This window comes from Oncorhynchus keta, chromosome 6 (genome assembly GCF_023373465.1).
Source record: "Oncorhynchus keta strain PuntledgeMale-10-30-2019 chromosome 6, Oket_V2, whole genome shotgun sequence".
Classification (NCBI taxonomy): Eukaryota; Metazoa; Chordata; class Actinopteri; order Salmoniformes; family Salmonidae; genus Oncorhynchus; species Oncorhynchus keta.
In genome coordinates, this window is record NC_068426.1 from 14,686,667 (window position 1) to 14,703,208 (window position 16,542).

The following is a 16,542-nucleotide window of genomic DNA, read 5'->3' on the forward strand; positions in this document are numbered from 1 at the left end:
TTGTGTCCAATGGCCGATGCGCACAGATACGTTTTATCTATAATTCCGCTTTATATGACAACGATTGAAAACGATTTGCCAGTAGATTGTCAACGTGATTTATGATGATGACTGCTTGTTTAGCTTGCTAGCTAAGATTTTGAAAGTATGATGTTGACATGATCAGTCCAATCAAAGCTAAGGTACATATAATGTCATTTCCTCCCAAGTGGTGCATTGATCTAAAGCACTGCGTAGCAGTGCTAGAGGCGCCACTACAGATCTGGGTTTGATCCTGGGCTGTGTCGCAGCCAGCCGCGACTGGGAGACCCATGGGGCGGCACACAATTGACCCAAAGTCATCCAGGTTAGTGGAGGGTTTGGCCGGCAGGGATGTCCTTGTCCCATCACTCTCTAGTGACTCCTGAGGCGGGCCGGGCGCATGCACAATGACACGGTCGCCAGTTGGACTGTGTTTCCTCCGACACATTGGTGTGGCTGGCTTCAGGTTTATGTGGGCATTGTGTCAAGAAGCATTGTGGCTTGGTTGGGTCGTTTCTTCACCTCCCCGAGTCCGTACGGGAGTTGCAGCGATGAGACTAACTACCAATTGGATACCACAAAATTGTGGAGAAAAAAAATAAAATAAACATACCCAGTTGTAATGTGGCTCATATAGTGAGGATGACTATAATAGTTGGGTTGTTTTCATGTCTTTTTGTACATAGTTTGTGTTGTAAAACAATGTATACAGCCATCTGATGGCATTAAATTAATTCCATAATTTAATTCTGGAGAGGTATGTAGTTTCCTGAACAGCTATATATAGCCAACTAGAAGGTGCAATCAACAATAACTAATGTCTTGAATCATAAAATGTTTATTTTTTCTTGAACTAAAGATTTGAACTTTATGGTCTGGGGATGAATTTTTTTAACATGATCAAAACCACACTCTGCATAGGCTGACCATCAAAGAGTACATTTCAGTAGTTTAAATTATTTGGAAATCAGTGGCTTTAATGTAGTATGGACCTTTGAATTATTGAAGCATCAAGTAGCAACATATGGCTGGTCCACTAAGCAAATCCTTTAATGAAATAAAAACACAACATTACTTTCTGTGAAGTACAGGAAAGTACTAGTTTTTATTCCTTCATAATCAAACTTCACAAACAGCGTGAACTTGTACAATACCTCAGAGTGAAAATTACAAAAAAAGTGCTGGTAACATTTACAAAAAATCATCCTTACTTAGCAACAATCAGTTTATTCTTCCTCACTTTTTTTAGTCTTTTGTATTAAGGCTTAATACTTCTGTATAAAGTATATGCAAGATAAGTCTTCACAGTTTTTCGAAAAAAGTCACAATATTATGTAACATAATGAAGCTTTACGGCTATTTTTCTTTATAATAACAAATACACATCACTGGTAAATATATGTGAAATACAGGGCTGTAAAATGGCAGGTAATGATACTGTTTGCTGAAATAATTTGCTTTCACACATTGATAGGAAAGGTTTGACATACCACTGTGATAACTGAAGGAGGAAGAAAGAACAAATAATTAGCATAAAAACTTGGGAGATCGCCTCCAAACTTTGGCACATCCCTTTAAACATTTTCACAAAATATATAAGGTTTATTTTGGAAATCATATGCACGGAAGAATAGCAAAACTGTCATAAAGTGAAAACATGCTGTGTAGTAAGGTGTTAAACCAGAGATATTACATAGCCAGTCTTTTCCACTCAGACTGACATGAATAAGGTGCATTTGTAAGACTCAAAGCATGTACTGTAGGTCTTTCTCTTAGATTTAATCAAACACAAATAACTTAGAAACAGAAACTTTCACAAAACATAAAAATAACGTTGAGCAAGTCTCGAGGCGACCTCTTGTAATCATGCACCTCCATGGGCTGAGAGAATGGTTGAATATCTCTTACTACAGTAATGCAGCTGTTCAGCTGTGGCATATGAAACAAATATAAAAGGAGAGCTGTATTTGATTTCTTATGTTATTTACTTATCTTTTAGAGTGTGGATATTCCACAGAGACTATTTACTGTGGAACATGTGTCTGTGATAATTTAGAAGAGTAATGAATGAGATGGAATCAAAAACTGAACGCAGTACAAAGCTGATATGTTCAGGGGATTCCCTAAGCTGCACTAGTTCAACAGATGGGAGCTCTAGCCCTATCACTTACCAATTTCACCCTCATGCATACTGTACGGTTAAAGTGACGCAACAAGCTTGCTTTAAATAGCCTACATCACAAAAGCAATTTGGTTTTAGTGCAAACACAATTGGCTGGCTTAAGCTTCTCAATAATAACAAGCTCACCAAGGAGATTACAAGAAGGCACATACTTATGCTTCCTCTAACACGCAACATATTTAGACAAACTGCAGCACCACAAAACGGTAGTCCTAATAACAGGAAAGCTAATATTTCCAGATACCAAAAATCATAGTTGTCATGATTGCTATCATAAATGATTGATGATTTAAAATTCTCAATAAAGAACATTTAGGCGTCAACAATATTTCACCTCACTAACTCTTGTCTATTTTCTTATGGATAATTATGAATTACAATATATGTGGGTGGGCTTTGATTCTTTGGATGGCGAAACTGATGTTACAATTGACAAGGAAAGTTGCATTTCCCACCCATCAGTGTTTTACTACACAAATGTTGTAGTCTTTTATTCATAAATATTTTTAATCAATCATTTCCCAGAAAAATTACCTTGAACTGACCTTGAATCTTTACAGATCATATGAGTGTTTTAAAACAAAAATGAGTAAATCAGTGAAGAAAACTGTATGTTTTAACATGGAGGAAGTTTAATGTCTATGTTGGAATCATTTGGGAAAAAAATGTGTCTACGTAACATTTTTACCTTTTTTACCTTTTGTTCCGTTATCTTTTTGATGAGGACATTTTACAATGATTGCATGTTTATGGGATATGTTGTAACTCTCCTCTCCTTCCCGTCCCTCATTTAGGGCTAGTAAGAGCCGTTTCATTTTCTCCAAAACAATCACAAGAGGAAACTATGCACCTCAGACTCGGACACTTCTGATTGGTCAAATATGTCAACTCTGAACAACAATGTGTGCGTGTCCAAGTTTATAATGTGCGTCTCAAAGACAACAAGTTTCCATTCTGTACCTTTACACAATTTTTTCCCCCAACAAACCTTTGAAATATCACCTTTTACACAGCATTACCCCTGTGCACAGACAGCTCTCTTCTTTGAGATACTGTGGCTTGAAGAATGTGTCAATTGTTCTGTGTCATATTGCTTTCCATCAACGAAGACCAAAATATGTTTAGTGCAAATCTCTTTTCTGGTTTGATAAGTGGTAGTTGGCTCTAAAAAAGACTCTGACATTAAGATCACTACAGGGTTCAATCTATATGTTTGATTGACATAGTAAGACAACATATACCAAGTGGTTTCTTTTGATTAATGAATTGCTATTAAGTGGTATCCCTTTTGATATTTTAGCATTTACTTATTTTGTTAGAACAGGGAATTTTGAAATCATTGTATAATTATGGTGGCCAGATTTTATAAGCCTGACAAATGCAACATTTTGGCAGATATATTTCAGCACCTTATCTATTAAATGGTGGAAATATAATTTCCAATCAGAGAAGTCACTATTCCTTCTGTAGCAGGTTGGAGCCTCTCTGTCTGTCAGGTAATGGGTGCGATAAGGCTGTATTCTGTGCAGTCGGTTCATGTCTCATATAGTAGCTCTCAACTTGGAAATGTTGGAAAACTCACTCCAGTCCAGTGTTTGACAAGTCAAAGTATGAAACTTCCTTGTAGCCTACCTACATACCTACCTACCTACATACATACATAAAAAAAACTCATCACCTATTTCAAAACAGCAGTCTTACAATTCAAACAAGGTTGTTTCATAAGAGTAATAAAAATACCAACCAACTTAGAGCACACATAAAAGAAAACAAACTGAAAACACAACATTACTGCAGCATATAAGTCAGGGTTGCTTATTTGTGATGTTAAATACCTTTACTACAACAGCTCCACTTCTGCCAAGTTTATTATTCTAATATATAAGGAGTATTTGATCAGGAAGATAAAGAAATCAGAAGCCAAAGCAGGCAACAAAACCTAACAAAAGATTCTTAATTAAATACATGTTCATACACAGACACACACACACATATATATAATATATATATATATGTGTAAGTGCAACTTATTTTTCACTGCAGGTACATTTGTTAAATAAACAGCTTTAAGATGGCAGAAAAAAAAGCTTGAATATCTGATTAAAAACTGAAGCTTTCTGTAACATAAATCTACACATGTACTGTGGGAGCATACTGACTTTCTGATTCATCACTGAGTGGATCTTACAATGTCCAATGTAGACACTGTTTTCATGCAACTACCACACTAAAGAAGCATGACCCAAATCACTAATCATATTTCAAACATCCAGCTTGAAAAAAACTTTCAATGGTGTCATACCTCCACAATAAGTGACATTTTACTAATACATATTTTCCAACAGTTTACATTTTTCTTTGATATGAACAATTCATATTACAACAAATATATAATGTAGTAATCAACATCATGTACTGTATGCTACCAACTGATAAGAAATTTGGTCCAACTCATCAAGATGTTAATACAACTCAATTAATAGTAATATCTTTACACCGTTTTGTTGTTTTTGCCTTAATTATTCATCAAATGTCAGCTGGCTTTTGAGTTTAAAGCTCTCTGGGGGAAATGTATCTGTAGCAGGCTCTAGGTAAGCCATCAAAATGTTATAATATCGTATTGTGGGATAAATCATTTGCCCTTGAATCAGATTTAGGCCTCTTTGTGTTGCTTGGTTCGGTTGTTATGGGAGGCGGCAAGTTTAATCTTCCTACTCTTTTACTCAATGGCTAAAACACATTGCAAAACAAGTATGTGCAAAAGCAACTCATATTTTGGTCCACCTCAAAGTTTGAAAAAACCGTCTAAATTCGGTATGGATCTTCCACTATATGTTTGATTAACATTTTGAGACAGATGTCTTTAGAATATTAGTCAGACAAACAGATAAATTGTGCATGGCATGTCAATTTAGTATCAGTTCTCCGCTAATCGAGTGCATTTAGTTTATCAGAGAATAAAAGCTTTGAAATCAACAATATGGCAGGAAGAAATGAATTACTGAAAACTGGAATAACAGACAAATGGATTAAACAAAGATAAACGGATCAATCAAACAAAATCAAATGTGTATTGGAAAAGCCTAAATCAATTTGCTAAGTGTGTGTAGAAAAAATAACGAATGGATATTGAGTATTAATTTTAAGCAGAGGAACAATGCAACATTTACAATCTTATTCATGTTATAACATGCTATAGTTCTACAACAACAACTACGTGTCAGGTTTCTTTTTATATTTTGCTGAATTTCTTTAGAAAAGCTATTTTGGTCTACAGTAGGCACATTAACACAACAATTAAACTACAGTCTACCAATAGCGATCAGAGGACAAAACGCAGAAAAGCATTTTCACAAGCACCCTGTCTTGAGTATCAAAGAAAATATAATTTGAGCCATCTTTCCAGATTTGAACACATACAAATTTATAGGAACGTACATCTTGGTAGTCTTTGTTATCGCTTACACAACAGATAATGTTCTTTCTGCTTGAAATTCAGACACTGTGATATTCTCAACATTCTTTGGTGTTTACGGAAACAAGCATATGTCATCCAACATGTTCAATAGCCCCCTGATGGTTTGGTTTCATATCACAACAAATCATTACTACCACCGGCACCTTTAACAACACCAAGCAACGTATTGTAATGGAAGCTCTGCATGTCCAAACTAATTATATATGATTGCATGCTGATTGAGACCACAAGTATGTCTGGTACACGGCAGAAAGTGGTCAGAAATATGTTCACCAAACCTATTAGGTAAAAGAGAGACAAACGTAGAGAAACATATGGGTAACACAGTGCAGTGCATGTTGCTTAGTCTCACCATAGACATCAATTATATTTTGGACATGTGAGAAGTGCAAGAGACCTGCTGAAAGCCCCAAGACAATTATTCAAGGTGCTAAGCAAGCTACTGTTGAGGCTCTTTTATTCAGCACCTTTCAAACTCCACATCTTCTAGATGACTCAGTATTCTCCGTAACTAAGAGACATTTAAGGGAGAGTTTGAGATATATTGCATATGGAACACAATCCGATAGGTAGAAGGACACACCATGTTCCAGAAGAACACACCATGTTCCAGAAGAACACACCATGTTCCAGAAGAACACACCATGTTCCAGAAGGACACACCATGTTCCAGAAGAACACACCATGGTAGCAAGCAGGCCATTTTCCTTTATGCAGGGGCATACTCTGCACTATGGTTAGAAGCTTTAAAAAATCCAATGATGGGACCATCAATTCCAGAGATGCTAAGCAGTGCTTTTCTGAGACGGATCTGCAATCATATACAGTTTAGCAAGTCAGTGATACTATAATAAATGTGAGGATGATTATTGTGGAGATTCAACTAAACGTAAACCAACGTAGAGGGGAAAATGTCACATGACAAAATAACCAGCAGAGCAGACCAGCAAGTAATGAAAAGAAAGTCATTGATCTATTGTCCTAGTAAGGCTGTTGGGGTCACATCATTTGTTACAGAGTCTGAAATAATCGACAACATAATCTCGTAGAGTGAGGCCAGACTAGGGACAGGAATGTTCTGGACATTACAGGAATGTGCATATTTCAGATATGCTGCGGGTATTGGGTCCTAATCATTTATGACACTAACTTTCCTTATCAATTCAAGGTAGAGAGACACAGAATTGGTGAATATTGATTTCAAATCATATTGTAGAGTAACACTCTCATAAAATGATAGATTATGACAAGACTGCTAGCGGTCTGATTCTTGCTTACAAGGACACTTTCAATTACAGCTAGCACTCAGACAAATGCTTGGTACTCTTCATGTAAAACTTGATTGCACTTCTAACTGATATTGCTGTGTTGTTGTAGGCTGTAGTAGCTGAAGCAAATATAGCACTGCACTGATGTCACTGATCAAGTACAGTAACGTAGGCGCGCACGTGTAGCTAGCTGCAGGGACCGAGTAGTATCATTGATTGCTAGGTCTGAAACATTCCGACCAGCACAAAGACAATAGTATACACTTTATCCATCATTATGAGCTACAACCAGAGAACAAACACAAGGAATGTGCTCAACTGACTGGCATGTCTTATGTGAGATCATAATCACTGTATTCTGAGAGAACAGCTAGGCTATGTCTAAGGACAACATTTGATTGTGGTAGGTATTTTGCATCAAAACAAAAATCGAAAGGTAAGAAAAGAAGTGGTTTAGTGACTACTATTTATATTATTTTTAACAGCAAAACCCCCCCAAATGTAATTATAGACATTCAGTGTGGCAGAAGAAGGATGGCTGGTGCTGATAAGCCAGAAGTCATGACAATTTAGGTGTGCTTACAAACCTGGGCAAACTACGCAAAAATGTTCAAAATCTTTCGGAACACATACCTGTAGTTTTAGACGAACAAAACAATGTTGTGTTTTTGTAATGGCAAACATTAAGATAGGGACTAGCTACTATATCATATTACTACACATGCTTACTCATTGTTTTAATGAAGAAGAGTTAGTTGAATGCCTCATGGCCAAGCCCCTTATAGCGAATCTTTACTACAGTTCATGAACTCCAGTTGTTTATCTTAGCTGTTTTCTCCTATGTACTAGTTATAAAACTAAGTATGTCAGCAGGAAATAATAACAAATCTATCTTATATAAATAGAAGATTTGAGGCGGATAAAGATATTTTAAAGGGCTTTCTTAGGATGCACTGTGCTATGACTGTGACCAACATTGTTGTAGTAGTATAAATATTGTTATAATTTGTGTATAGATTATCATGTGTATATAGCGACTGTATATATTTGAAAAATGTACGGTAGGAGAGCAAAACTACTTTATGAAGATTTAGTATAGTAATGTATAAATAGGCACTTGATAGCTAGGCATACTCCTTATATCCCTCAAAGCATATTCCTATAGTTACATTTCTGTCTGTATCTCAAACGCTTTCCATTATATGTGTTAAAGTTGTTGATGAAGAACATATTGATTAAAAAAACTGTGTATATATACTTTAGATTCAACTGATATTACGTAGTTGGACTGTATCTGTATAATGTATGCCAGCAGGATTACTGTCATGGTAATTGTTAGTTTCTGAGTTACTACGTATTACTACTCTAGGTGAGTGAATAAAATGAATGTGAGGACACTGAAGGAAAGTAAATCAGGAACTGTAAGATAAACAGCATGGGTTTTTCTCTAAAAGCCTGCTTAGTCACAAGAGCTATACTAGTAACTGATCACATCACATTAGTCTTCGCACTACATTTGTTATATTTTCCTATTTTTTGTCTTCAACTGAAAGTACAGTATCTCCCATTTGAAAAGAGGGTTCATGTCCAACGAGAAGATAGGCGCTTCTGACAAGCTACGATGTCTTACTCAATGGCTGTCTATCCTTTGCCCACTAACTAAAAACTATTTACAAATGCACCGGTACATAATGGTTGCAAGAAAAACAGGCAAATTAAAGCCCTGGAACACACAAGCACATAGATGATTCAAACACACTGCAAAACTGATCCTGTGTCTCTACAATTAAGTAAAAACGTGAAATATAAGAACATGATAGTTAAAACACCAAACGAAAAGCTGTAGGCTTAATTCTAACTAATTCTATACTTGTGAATATATTGTATAGCTGAAAAATACATTATGTTATAGTAATCTTACAAACATAAATTCTAAACTCTTTCTTGACTATAGTATATAAACCAAGGACAACAGCGACAGGGGCGTAATTTCAGGGTTGCATTGCATGTTTTCCCAACTTTTTAACTAACTATTAATTGAACACAATGACATGAGCCACTGGTACAATAAGTTAATCAAACAAAAGAGAGAATGACAAGAAAGGCCATGGAGGGACTGCCGACAAAACATGGCGTTGTTGGAAAACAAATCCTGGAAAGTTCTTATGTCATGTCAATGTATAGTATCATAAGATGATACTAATGCTAAACGTCTGCTTGTAAGTCACACATAGGTATAAGTGAGGTCAACCATCTATGGGCAGGGGAGAGCCAACAGGTCTATACCTCAGTATTGTCAAAGATTATGTTATGTTTCAAATGAACCTGTCTCGTGAGCTGTGTGATAATATGGGTGATTTATATAGCCCAAATCCACTCTCGAAATATCTCAAAACCAACATTAAACTATTCCTTTGCTATTATCTTTTTTCACAACCTATGACAACGAGAAAATGTACTTTAGAAAAACATCTACAGTCAATAGTGCATTTGATTAATTTATTACATAAATATCATTTAGGCTGACTGTAAGAGACTGCAAAGTGGTCAAAATAATGCTAGTTTATCTCACTGATAATACATTTGGAAGCAACTATAGTCTGGTCTTGGTTTCATAAGAAATAAGTGATGGTTAAATTGTTTAGCATTCATTATTCTGTTTCTGAAACTGAAGGTTGGACTTAGTTCACAGTGCATGGTTCTTACTGTGTTTACTGGGACTAACTTGGTGAATGTACTGCTCTGTCTAGCTGGTTGACCATTTCTATATTGTTCCATAGAGCAGACAACACCACCACCTCCACCACTACTCCCTCTACCACCACCACCACCACCACCACCCCTACCACCACCACTATCACCACCAACAACAACTGTATGCCAGAGCAATAACATGTGATCAAAATAGATCTCAGCAGTTCCTTACATACTGTAACCATCTGTTAAGGACTTTGTCTCATCAAACATGAGACTACAGAGTCCTCTAAAACTAGACACAATTAACCTTGTATGCAGACATGCAGTTCCTGGTCCTACAGAGTAGCAATGGGAGCAACAGAGTAGAAGCATTTATAGGCTTGTGTTCCCGATAGAGACCTCTGCAGCTGAGGATAACAAACTGCGGCCCAATCACAAGTCACATATATTGTTCCCTTTACTTGACAACCACATGCTATTTCAGTGACCAGATGAAACTCTATGAAACATAATGCAAGGCCCTCGCTCTGATGATATGAGGAAACTCTGGGATTGATTACTAACTAATAGCCCTCATCACTTCCTTGTTTTCAATTTGAAAGAGACAAAGATAGAATACGGTGAAGATGATAGAAGAGTATTAGGTAGGCCTTATCCAAATATCAACCAGCTGAAGCTAACTAAAGCACTAGGCACAAGATGCCATGCACTTCTTCCACTCGGGGCAATGTATTTACCACTATCAATATTTGATCAATAGATGTCTTTGTAAATGTGCACAACAAATGTGTTTATTAGCCCAAGAGGGTTAGCTAAAGCTGCGTCTCACAGTACCTGCACTGCATATTGCAAAGGAAGCCCTACAGTTCAGGTTTTACACCTCCACTTGGGACACCAACAGTTTGATTATACAACACACACAAACACTCACACAGACAAACACAAGAGATGCAGACTTGTGTACAATTTACAAATAGCAAATAATAGCTGCGTACAATCTCCCACCCACCCTGTAATTCCTAAAGAAACTTGTTCTAAAAAAAACCACATAATTTATGTCCAAGGACACTATAAAATATTTTTTTCTTTTTTTGGGGGAATTTAGTTTGGCATGAATGCTTTTGTATGAAAATTCAGCATCTGTTCTAATGTATGCAATGGGATAACTGCTGTTGAAGGGGATTACCTCTTGAAAAGAATACATTAAAATGTTGAAAACACGATGGATCACATTTAAATAGAACTAAACGCTTTGCACAAACACAGCACAAGTAAATACATATAATAACAAGAGATAACAAAAGCTAAGAAACATAAAATGACCTTATCGTAAAATGGAACAAAGCTATTCTAACTCGTTAATTCTACAACAAAGTATTAGATAAAAAATGATTATTTTTCTCTAAAACTATAATATCTCTGGTAACAGTAGTGCACTTATCGGCTCAAGCAGTGCAACATATAGGCTATGCAAGAAAATAATGCAGTCCTCTTATCAAGCTTTTAAGAAAGATGTTTTCCTTTAAAAAATGAACAAATGAAAATAATAGAATTTCATTTATTAAGTAAAACAATAAAATATTAAGCACAGGCATTTGAAGAAAATGTGCAAAGCAGCACTTTGTTTTTATCTACAACATATTGTTTTCAGACTGTACTGTAATTCTGGTAAGTTACTATCTCGTCATGGTAACTAAAAAGGTGTCTACTCAAAGAAATGAGCAAAATCTTCAGATTGCAGTTGCAGGCAGACGTGTGTGTCTTATTTTGGATAAAATGCATGAACAGGAAGCCAAATATCAGAGCAGAGCCTTTGAGTGACGTGACACTTGCTTTACTCCCAAATCTATTCTGTACACACTGTGTCTAGGTATCTGTGAAATCAGGAATGTATCTTATTGTCTTGGAAGTCCATCTGCAAGTTGTGTTATATTATGAAGTAATTATTGACCGGGATTATATGTTATTGTGGTTTCTTTTGCCTCGTCTGTCTCGGTGTCTGTATTAAATGTCCGAACGTGACATGCCATTTGGGCCACCAGGTGGAGCTAACATTTCAGGAGTAGTGCATTTTAGTTTCTCCACCTGCTCAAACAGCTGTGTCATGTCCATAGGAACAGGATATACAGAGATTTAGGTCATACAATTATATTTTTGTCCAATGCAAGTTCACAGAATCACTCAATTTACCGGTAATCTATCTGACAGCTGTCTTATACTATCCTGGTAAACCATTCCATTATCAAATAATATATTTTAGTTTCTTAATTTAAACGTTAATAGTAATATTGACCAATCATGTTGTAATCTACAGCTGATAACAGTCTGGTGCAGATTGCGAAGCAGCAGTCAAGATGAGTCTGGTAGCATACTCAATCAAGCCTGCTACAACTGCACATGTCAAATCCTATTTGTAGAACTAAACAATCATTTATAACCTCATTATGTCAAGAAGAACCTTTAGTCTTTTGCTATGTCACATGTTGTAAATGGAAGAGGTCTAATAGCCTTAACAGTCTTCTAAGATATTAGTGGCAGTGTATGCAAATGAAATAAACTCCTAATAATATTACATTTTTGCTCAAATACTGTCTTATCAACAACCCTAATTTTGTAAACTTAACCTGAACCATCAAAATGCATGGACAATAACACATATACTAAATACCCATTTCTATACCCACTCACAGGAAGTTACATTTCAGTACAATTATTAATATCAATTTGTACCTTCACAACAGCTGTATTGTAATCCCTCAATACCTTAATGACAATAAATAAAAACCCAGTGTCAAATTAATTACTCTCCTTTTCTTACCCTACATAAGAAGGCAAACTTGTGACCAACAATATTTTTCAGAGGGAATCTTTAGCCCAAGCCAGATTTTTTATATTTTTTTGTGAAAATTATACCACAGTAAGCTTGGACTCCTAATAGTGTCCAAAACGGTCAATATGGGATTACATTTACCATGTTCCAAATTCCATGGCAATGTTTGCACACGCACACACACGCACACATACAAATACACACGCACAAGTACACACATACACAGATTAACACATACACTCATACAAAGATATATTTATACTGTATATAGGTGTGTGAGTTTGAATTTGTGTATGTGTGTGTGTTTCTTTCATAGGCCTTTCGGTAGTGTTCAACACATAAATCAGTATTTTAGGAAAGCATACATTTAGAGGCCTGTAGTAAGGATCCATCCAGTGGATCAATATCAAACTACAAAGCCTTAAGGCCACCATCTTGTTTTTCTTTTAGAATAACAAAAAAAACTCATTTCTGGGAAACTTAATGTGCCAGTGTCTATACTGATTATTCTTCATGCCTCAAAATAAAAAAAATCTAGTGCCATTTTTCTTTTCATTTAATATTTTTTAAAGAAGTGTATCTATTTGTACTTATCCATCGGAGACATGCATTCGCATGTGGTCATTGAAGTGCTCAATTTGGTCGAACTTGGCAGGGCAGACGGAGCACACGTAGGTGGTCCCTTCTTGGCAGCTTGCCTCCGCAGCCACACCCACTCCTGGTCCGACCCCACCCCCTACACCTGCGCCACCGCCGACGGGCATGGCGAGGGCCACCACGCCGGCACCAGGTTCGGGCACGGCCATGGGGATGGAGACGGGACCACCGGCGCCTGCTGCCCCCGACAGACCTGTGACAGCGCCCCCTGTGCTGTGCAGAGCCATGTGTCTCTCCAGCAGGGTCTTGTGAGAGAACTTCTTCTTGCAGATGTAGCACTCATAGGACTTCTCTCCACGGTGCAGCCGCATGTGGACGTTGAGGGAGCTCTTTTGGGTGAAGCGTTTGTTGCAGATGCTGCACTGGTAGGCACGCACCCCTGTGTGAGTGACCATGTGTTTGATTAGGTAATCCTTCAGGGAGAACGAGCGCCAGCAGATGCTGCACTGATGTGGTTTCTCACCTGGATGTACAAAGAAGTCACAGTCATTAGGAGGAAAAAGGAGACAGAAAAACACAAAACCCTGCTAAACAACAAAGAACACTGACTGACAGTGAAGCTCCATTCTTCGAATGTAGCCTTGAGAATGTTGCATGATTTTTGCTAATTAACGAGGACGGTGCTCATCACAAAACAACAGTAAACCCAACACCTCAGTCCATGAACTCACTGTCAAGCAGCCATTGTTTATGGACACGCTCATCCTCCAGTGTCTGATTCGTTACATTTGAATAGGCACCGATATTTCCCTCTTACTCATTAACATGTTATCAGTGTATGAACGAGTATCTCAGTTTGAATATATTTTGTAAACTAATCAAAAACAATATAATTTTTAATATTCACTGCTCTTTCATTCTGCTCTTAAATGGCCCAATTATGAATTCAGGTCAAATTTGAACCCCTTCCAACATCCTGCTCGGTGTTGTCTTCCCTATTCTTTACTTTTAATATTTATGCACCAACCACCCACTGATACTTTAAAATGACAAATAGTACCTAATCAATGTGTGATATACAGAACAAGCTTAATGGGCAACCATACAGGGCATTATATATCACCCACTATAATGTAATCAAAAATCAGCTACATGATGCAGGTAGCCACAGTTCACTTTTCAATGTGACAGAGCCTTATAACTCATTTGTATAGATCAGTTGAATCTAAATCAGGGATTGACATTAAGGTAACCTACAACAGATATGTATGGTTCCTCCCCATTTTTGAAGTCAGGGGTGTCTGTGGGTTTTTGCATTTTCCTTTCAATGAAGACCTAGACAGCCAGGTGAGGGGAGTTCTTTACTAATTAGTGACTAAGTACAAGGGAGGAGCAAAAACCTACAGACACTTGGCCCTCCATGGAATGACAATTTATGACACTTCTGTGTGCAAACAGCTAGAGCCATAAAGTGCCATAAATTGTCTCTCTTTCACTTAATAAACAATTGGGTGGAACCAAAAATACACATTTTAGGCTACTGGAAAGTTTGGTTGTTTTCACCTGACCAATGGGGAAACCACAGAGAAGGCTCAACTTGACCAATGGGGAAACCACAGAGAAGGCTCAACTTGACCAATGGGGAAACCACAGAGAAGGCTCAACCTGACCAATGGGGAAACCACAGAGAAGGCTCAACTTGACCAATGGGGAAACCACAGAGAAGGCTCAACTTGACCAATGGGGAAACCACAGAGAAGGCTCAACTTGACCAATGGGGAAACCACAGAGAAGGCTCAACTTGACCAATGGGGAAACCACAGAGAAGGCTCAACTTGACCAATGGGGAAACCACAGAGAAGGCTCAACTTGACCAATGGGGAAACCACAGAGAAGGCTCAACTTGACCAATGGGGAAACCACAGAGAAGGCTCAACTTGACCAATGGGGAAACCACAGAGAAGGCTCAACTTGACCAATGGGGAAACCACAGAGAAGGCTCAACTTGCCCAACTGCCATTCCTTCCATAAGGGAAGAAACCAGAAAGTTCACTTGCCTGGCCAGTAGCACAACCTTTAATGTCAATCCCTGAAAATCACTACTTCTTTCATGCACAGAAAACAAATATACTGTATAAAGGGAAAGGGGGATACCTAGTCAGTCGTACAACTGAATGCATTCAATAAACTGAAACGTTTCTTCCGCATTTAACCCAACCCCTCTGAATCAGAGTCAGCCATCCACCCATCAAGAAATAACCCATATACATCAAGCAACTAAACAAAATACACATTTATTAGGATGGAATTAATAAAGGGTGATTGAGCACCTTTGTACTGAAGATGTTTGTTCTCTATGATTGTGTTGATGCTTGTTGTGTGAATATTGTTGTGTATATTGATGTGTATATTGATGTGTACAGTGTATATTGATGTGTATAGTGATGTGTATAGTGTATATTGATGTGTACAGTGATGTGTATAGTGTATATTGATGTGTATAGTGTATATTTAAGCAATAAGGCTTGAGGGGTGTGTGGTATATGGCCAATATACACCGAGATGCGTCGTGCCAAAGTACATCCTTTTGCAGTTAAAGCAGTGAAAGTACAGCCTTTTGCAGTGAAAGCATTGAAAGTACAGCCTTTTGCAGTGAAAGCATTGAAAGTACAGCCTTTTGGCCATATACCAGAAACCTGGTATATGTGCCTTAGTTCATTTTTACATGTTTTGTTTAAGCTGCTTTTGAAAGCAAAAGTCAAATTGAAAACAGTATTGGTATTGTTGAATTCGATTTTCATTAGTGGTGGAAAAAGTAACCAATTGTCATACTTGAGTAAAAGTAAAGATACCTTAATTAACAGAAAATGACTCAAGTAAAAGTCACCCAGTAAAATTATACTTGAGTAAAAGTCTAAAAGTATTTGGTTTTAAATATACTTAAGTATCAAAAGTAAATGGAATTGCTAAAATATAACTAAGTATCAAAAGTATAAATCATTTCAAATCCCTTATATTAAGCAAACCAGACATTTTTTTAGGACCAGGGGCGCGGCGCTCCAACACTCAGACATCATTTACAAATGAAGCATGTGTGTTTAGTGAGTCCACCAGCTCAGAGGCAGTAGGAATGACCAGGGATGTTCTCTTGATAAGTGTGTGAATTAGACAATTTTCCTGTCCTGCTAAGCATTCAAAATGTAACGAATACTTTTGGGTGTCAGGGAAAATGTAGTGAAGTAAAAATGGTCAAAAATATAAATAGTAAAGTACAGATACCACAAAAAACAACTTAAGTAGTACTTAATTACTTTACACCACTGGTTTTCATAATATCAAGCTAGCAAGTCTGTTTGTTTGGTTACCACAGCAACTACTGTAGTTATCTAGTCAACTTTCTAGCTACTTCAGTGGATGTTGAACACATGTCTACTGGCAAATTAACCTCATTTCTAGTGGCAAATGTATG

General features: G+C 37.2%; 1 protein-coding gene across 2 annotated transcripts in view; it reads right to left on the minus strand.

Annotated features, from left to right (window-relative positions):
• Positions 1-1,096: 1,096 nt before the first annotated feature.
• The window catches only part of zbtb20 (zinc finger and BTB domain containing 20), a 53,268-nt gene continuing 37,822 nt past the window's right edge, over positions 1,097-16,542 (minus strand). For both annotated transcript variants that reach the window (XM_035771796.2, XM_035771797.2), the window contains exon 5: positions 1,097-13,596. In XM_035771796.2, the coding sequence (XP_035627689.2) occupies positions 13,067-13,596 (530 nt within the window). In that variant the 3' untranslated portion in view covers positions 1,097-13,066. The remainder of the gene's footprint in view (positions 13,597-16,542) is intronic.